The following is a 7392-nucleotide window of genomic DNA, read 5'->3' as shown; positions in this document are numbered from 1 at the left end:
TCTAATAGCAGGATTGATTATCCTTTTAATTTCTTTAAAAGATCAACATTGCCTCAGGTGTTTCTCTGAAAACTGATAAAAGAGTAGACACATATGGGAAATGTTAGCTGTGGGAGTATAGAACTATATAATAACGTGAATGCCATAGATCAGATTATTTTTTTCCTGGAAGAAATTGCTTAGGAATTACTTGGATTGAATGCTTTGGTGTCTGAACAAATCTATCTTTGATAAACAGTTCAGATATCAAAGAAATTATGCTTTTCCTGTGGGTATTTTCATACAGACGAAATAACATGATCAGATCTGCACAACCTTTTATTGGGTTTGTGTTTCTGTTAAGTTGTGTCATTTACAATTGACATTTTGTTTCATTCGAACTGTGCATAAGCAAATATTATTGAATTTATGACAAAAACACTCTCTCTCCCTCAGCACCTACAGCAGAAGTTAATAATAGAACTTTTATTTTTCTAAAAGAGAATACGCCTTTAGTGCACTGAGCGCTTGACTCGATTGAAAATCATTGTCTACCCTGCAAGAAAGAAAGAACCCATAAAACACCAAAATGAGCTTTAAAAGCTCAAACAATCAATTGTGTAAATGTGGAATTACCTTCCTATTGATTTCCATCAGTGTAGTGTACAGCGTGTTCACACACAGCTCGCCAACAGGACAGAGAAGACTGCAGCTTACTTGCTGTATAATGGAAAGATGTGGCAGTTCTCAGATTCACTGTTACAGAAGAAATAAGTTATACCTGGGACACAGGTTTTCTAATTTAAAGTATAGTGGGCATCAAATGAAACAGTTCGCTTTGTATTTTGAAGAGTTCACTGTAAAAAGAATTCTGTGAAATTTACAGCAACTTGCTGGCAGGAATTGGCAAGCAAGTTGCTGTAAAACATGCCACAGTATGCTGACTGTAAGTTTAATCACAGCAACTATTAAATACTGTAATTCTTTATTACAGTAATAATCACAGTTCTGTAATTGCAATTAGAGTATTAGAATGCTGTGTTCTTTATCACAGCAATTATTACGCTAGTGTAACATGCATTGCATTCATTTTTGAACTGTGAAATAAAGACACCACTTTTACCACAAAAATGACATTTATTGACTTACAACATTTCTCATGTGACAATGCATAAAGGCATAAAAATAGATTGTAAACATGTAAACATTACTTATTTTGTAAATATACTGCATATATTTTTAATTAGAAATGTATAAAACACAATCATTTTAAAATGATATAATATACATTACATGTTTATAATAAAAAAACTACATTGTTAGATCTATACAATATATCATTGAAAAAAACATTATTTGTAACTGACTCTGGTCCTGTATATTTTTCCTGAACTGGAGTCATCCTCCTGGACTGAAGTCTTCTTCCTTGCAGTAAAAGACAAACGACATAGACTCATTATATTCAGTGATATTCATTCTGCAGAAGCTGCATCTGGCTTATTACACAGACTACATGTATTTAACTGTATTTACACCACAACTCCATATTGTTATACGTTTAATGTAATTTTAAATGCATGTGTGTACATTATGAAAAGATAAAAGGTAAAAAAGACAAAAACAAAGTTTAAGGCTGATGCTGTCTTTAAACTGAGTTAGAGGAGCATACCACATGTAATAAATACAAGAATCAGGCACTCTTTACAGTGGACTAAAATATTATAAACATTGTCTTAATATTACTGTTGATATTTTAATCATGATTATTGTCAAATAATAGAATATGTTAAAATTGTTTAGCATGCCATTCTTACAGTTCATTCTTATTGACTATAAAGACAAATAGTTCATGGGCGATATTGCTGTTTTTGCCTTAATACATCTTCTTTTGGTAGCATAGCAGCATTTTTTTTCAAACTGGGAATAAACAAAATTTAAAAACTCATAACTGACAAAGTAATTTACTGCAGTTATAATCTCGTGTTATAATGAATGAAGTTGACTGCATTAAACTTCCATTATAATAAATTAATCTGACTCGTATCTGCAACCTGTTGTTTTTATAAGCAAAAACTTATTGTTTTTATTTGACTCATCTAAACTTCTGATTGGCCATTACGTTCATGCGCCGAGACTATGACAGGTTGTAAGGCTCACCGCTGTAAATAACACATGTAAAATAAATATGCACAGTGAGCTGATGTAACAAGACACTTTATTCACATTTCATTTTAATCGTAACAGTTGTAACACTTTTAGTTGTATTATTCAAGATTATTTTTGTAGTAATATGCACATGCTAGTTTACCAGCTAAGCTCCCTGGCCTGTTGTTGTGTCGCTATCTCTCCCAGCAGCCAGAGCACTCGTAAAGATACAACGCACAGACAACTTGACAAGAGGAAACTGCGCTAAATGAACAATAATGGAAACAAATAATATACGTGGAGTTTCTTCATATTTGTACTGATAAAAAATCTGTTAAAAATGACTGTATAATGATTCACAGGAAAAATATATTTACTGTAAATTACACAATTCTGGTTTATTTTTATCCAGCAGCATGAATCCTTTGCCAAACTGAAGATGTTATCAATAAAATCTTGCCAGATATGATATATCTGAAAATATATCATTATATGAGCAAAACGTTTATTTTATGCACACGCTATCATACCAGCTCATGTCAGTGTTGTTCTCTCGCTATCTCTCCCAGCGCACTCATATACAACACACAGATAACCTGACAAGAGGAAACTGCGCTAAATAAACAATAATAGCAACAAATAATGATAAAAATTTGATTTAAAAAAAAAAAAAATACTTTGCTGAAGTCAAGATTTTGAAGAATCTGTCCAGTCTCTTCAGATTTGTACAGACAAAAAAATCTGTTAAAAATTACTGTATAATGATTCACAGCATAAACATATTTGATGTAGAATTTTCCCGCCACCAAAATTTTCCCACAATGTTTTACAGATCTACAGCAACCTGCTGTATACAGGTTCTACAGTGAGGATTTGATCATTTTACAGTAATAATGCTGTAAAAACTACAGGAATTTGTTAGTGTTGGCATGCAAGTTGTGTTGAGATGAAGGGAATGGGAACTTACTATTGGGAGCATAGAAGTACATAGACGTGAATTGAGCAATTTGAACAATGTCTGCGATTTGTGTGCAGTGCCACCGTATTGTGCAGGACAGGAGTGCCCTGTAATAACAAATAACTGATTGAAGTAAAAAGCAAAATAACATTTACGTTTCTAAACTCATTTCAATACATGCCATCTGTGACTTTCTCAATTCCTATAAAATATTTATATAAATAATGGCAGAATGTTTTTCTACATCACAGAGAATAAACTATTGTTATTGGTTCATAAATGCAAACATTATTGTGTTCTTTATCCTGAAAAACAGCAGCTCCCTTGTTCACTCGTATGTGTTCATAGGGCAATCTTGGCCTCCCCAATATGGCTGACAAACCATATGACATGTGATGTACTACGGTTTAATTGGGAGGGATTACCTTGTACAGTATGATGCAGCAGAATGACACCAAGTTACTGTTTTATATTACAGCTAAAAACTAAAACATGACCGCAAATATATTTGTCATAGTGTCAGACATGCCAATTAAAGCCACACTGGCATAAAGCACCACTGTTCTCCAGCAGCTCCCTGCACACATACCACACTCAACATCTCTATCACTCATTCACAGCAGTTTTATGACATAGCGGGACACTTTTACTAACTCAAAATTACCACCCCACCCTGTTTCTGCTGCCAAAAACAGTGGGGGATAAATGTTAATTTTGAAATCTCCGAACAACACAGGTCAACTCAATAACATCACTAAATAAAAACAATCCAATCGCAACCCTTATAGTTAGTGAATACAGTTTCACAATTGATAGATGCTAGATTGATTTTCCCTCCACGTATCAAAACAATGCTTTCTTTCTGGGTGATTTACAACCAATGGTTGGGCCAAAAGGGTAGGAACGCAACCACTGGGTTATAAATTAACCTGGGTTGTTTTAGTCCAAAATGCTGTGTTGTTTCATCCCATGGTTGGGTCAAATAGAAACAATTTCTGGATTAATTTAACCCAGTGGTTGGGAGATCACCCTTTTGACCCAAGCATTGGTTGAAAATAACCCGGCGTATTTCAGAGTGTAGTAGCATCATTACACACTTTTGTGTGGGGCATTAACTTTATATGCTTTTAATAGTTACTTTGCAACAGTATTCTTTTCAGAAATTGCAGTTTTTAAAGGAGTAGTTCACCTTCAGAATGAAAATTCTGTCATTTACTCACCCGCTTGTCATTTCAAACCTGTGTGACTTTCTTTCTTCCGCAGAATGCAAAAAGATTTTTTGGAAGAATGTTGTTAACAGCCCCCCATTCACTTGCATTGGTTACAATAGAAGTGGATGGGGGGGCTGTGCTGTTCTGTAATACAGTCATACATGTTTGAAATGACAAGAGGGCATGTAAATTATGACAGAATTTGCATTTTGTATGTGAACTAGTCCTTTCAAAACGAGTGCAATTTCTGAAAATAATTCTGTTACAAGTAAATTTTGTGATTTTTGCAAATTTGTGAAAATGTTGATGGCATGCACACCATGCACAATATGTGTTCAGTCTACAGGCATGCGCACATACTTAAAAGGCGCAGAGTGTTTCTTTACATTGACATCGGCAAGTACTGGCTTTTTTTGTGTCATTTAATTCTGCAATTCAAATTTATGCAAAAGACAGTGAACATCAACATATATTGACTGGATAATATAAGAGACAATGGATCGGTCCAGGAATGTGTTTTGGTCTCAATCCATCCGTGCTAAAGCCCATGAGTCAATGTCAATGATACAAACAAAGAGTGTTTACGGAGTAGTGTGTTTCAAGCAACAGTCTACTCAAGTCCATTTTTATCACAGAACAGTCAAGTGCCTCAAACTACTACTGTAGAGAAACAGAATCTTGTGATACATGAGATGAACCCTGTTAAACATCGTTCCAATTTTCAAAAATACAAAAAAACAATTTCCAAAATGCATTTGTTTTTCAGAATATGCTATTCTGCCCAACTCTGAGTGGATAGTTCGTTGGGGGGAGATTGGCCTTTGGCATGAGCAAATAGAGAAATTCACATTTGATTCACTCGAGCAGAGACTCCGGCCACAGTCAACCATACTGAATGATTTAGGATTCTCTGCAATACCTGCTCAGTAATGGAGCAATTTCTAGCATTTCATAATCACACCCATTGCGTATAAAACTGTCAGACAAAAGAAATACATTCTTCATCCCCGCTATTCCATTGTCTGGCTGTTTCACTCTTGCTGAATATATGTTTGGTAATGAGAAAATTTTTGGCCGAGGCAAAAGGTCACGCCACGTTTTTGCTTAACCAAACTAAACCCGTAGAAAGTTTTATTTGAGAAAGCCCTGAGCTTTGCAATGACCTCATCCAAGCAAGCATCATTTCTGATGTTTTCAGCTCTGGCTTTACGCACTTGTTGAGCGTGAATGTGGCTCCTGTTGAACGTCTGGTAAAAAGCCAAAACGTGTATCAGACAGCTGTAGAGCCATTGTGCCAATATTAAAATTAGCCTCTTGGAAAATTCCCCTCTCTAACAAATGTTATGACACTTAAATAACCGTTAAGTGCAGAATTATTAGTGCCCAACGATTAGCCACTTCATAGCTCATCAGAGAGCCGTGAAAAGAGGTTTAGAGTTTAAAAGCATCAGATGTCACAGTGTTATTCAGCATACTCGTTGGAGCAGGGAAAATGTTTATGGATGGGGTATCTCCCTTCCCATTGCTGGGCCCAATGAGTAATGAGCAATTCCACAGAAGACCTACAGTATATTGGCTCTCTTGTCACAAGGCCAAAACAGTGTTACCGGTTGGTCCCCCAGTGGCTCTGGTTGGACAAATTGATCACAGACTGTTTGATCCTCAGCATTGATTGTATATCATCCATTACCTTTGTGCACCAGTGGCATGCAGTTAACCTCTAGACCTGAGGATGTACTGCAGTGACCTTGTGCTCTCACCTACTGCTTACATTTGTTTTTTACAAATTAGAATTGGAAGACATCAGCACAATGTTGAGTCGACACACTAGACTGTGCTAAAATGCTATTATTATTATTTTAACCTTTGAATGATTTTGGTTCCTAATGCAATACCATGTGTTGCGAACATCTTATTAGGTGTAACAGCAGTTGAAAATCTGTCTTTGTTGTACCTCAGAAAACACAGAAAAAGTGAATATACTGTAATAATCATCCAGGACCACAGAACATTGGATCACCATGGTTTCTATAACCAGATACCATAACTCTACTACGGTACTGTAACATTCTGCACTGAAAACAAAGTGAAAAGCAAAATATGCAGATGTGAATGTTTAACAATCCAAAGAAGCTACACAATCTATAAAACTGAATAAAGAGGACAGTGTTTCCAACTACTTTCAATAAAGAACAACTGAATAATCCTACTTGGAAAGTGACTGAATGTCATGCCATGATGTTAAGCATCGCATTAAACATCATGTTTGCACTCACTTATAGAAATAAATAATGAGGCCCGGTTTCAAAGACAAGGGTTAAGGCTAGTCCCAAACTAAAATGAATACTTAAGCTGTCTTAACTGTAAATAACTTGCCCTGACATAATTCAAAATATATCAGTGCCATTGTTTTGTCTCAAGATGCAGACCAGTAATAGAATTTTTATAGAAGCGACTTAAATATCCTTATTTAACTAAGGCGTCCTGAGCTAAGCCTTGTCTGTGAAACTTTACTGGTCACACAGCTAGGGCCTATGTATAAAGTAGATTTGTCACTAAAGTCTTTTTTTAAGCTGCTAAATTAACAAACATCACACATACAAGAACAACAAAGAACAATGGAATCCAGGGGCCCGTTTCAGAATGCAGGGTAAGTGCAAACTCAGAGTAAGTTAACCACGGAAAACGGGATACTCAAGGTTTTCCGTTTCAGAACGCAAGGTATGTCAAACCCGCGACCGCGGGGTAACTCAAGCCTGTTTCAGAAATCGAGGTATCTTATACTCAGAGTGAGTAACTATAGTAATCTACTCTGTGAACCTAACCTGGTCGGGAGCAGGTTTTATTCCACAAACCCAGGGTTTGTTACAATCTCCGCCTCCTTTTTGAAGCGCGAGTAGTGTTGAAATTGCCTACGCCATTTGTTTATTCATTCGTTTTCCTTAATCGCGCACGATTTCGTCACACAGACATTAAAATGGCATGTCCGTTTATTCAGGAACCTGTAGATGAGGAAGCTGCATTAAATTTACGTCGGGAGAGAATGGTGAGGCCCCGTTTGGATGTTTTATCATTTCCGGAGGATTTTTTATTTGAGCG

General features: G+C 36.0%; 1 protein-coding gene across 1 annotated transcript in view; it reads left to right on the top strand.

Moving 5' to 3' along the window:
* The first annotated feature begins 7270 nt into the window (after nt 1-7270).
* Nucleotides 7271-7392, top strand: part of LOC130563223 (putative nuclease HARBI1) — a 1303-nt gene continuing 1181 nt past the window's right edge. The window contains exon 1 of the mRNA XM_057348655.1: nt 7271-7392. This exon is cut by the window's right edge and continues 302 nt beyond it. Within this exon, the coding sequence (XP_057204638.1) occupies nt 7271-7392 (122 nt within the window).

The sequence above is a fragment of the Triplophysa rosa genome, linkage group LG12 (genome assembly GCF_024868665.1).
Source record: "Triplophysa rosa linkage group LG12, Trosa_1v2, whole genome shotgun sequence".
Taxonomy (NCBI): domain Eukaryota; kingdom Metazoa; phylum Chordata; class Actinopteri; order Cypriniformes; family Nemacheilidae; genus Triplophysa; species Triplophysa rosa.
The sequence above is the reverse complement of the archived record's forward strand: the minus strand, read 5'-3'. Positions and strand labels throughout refer to the sequence as shown.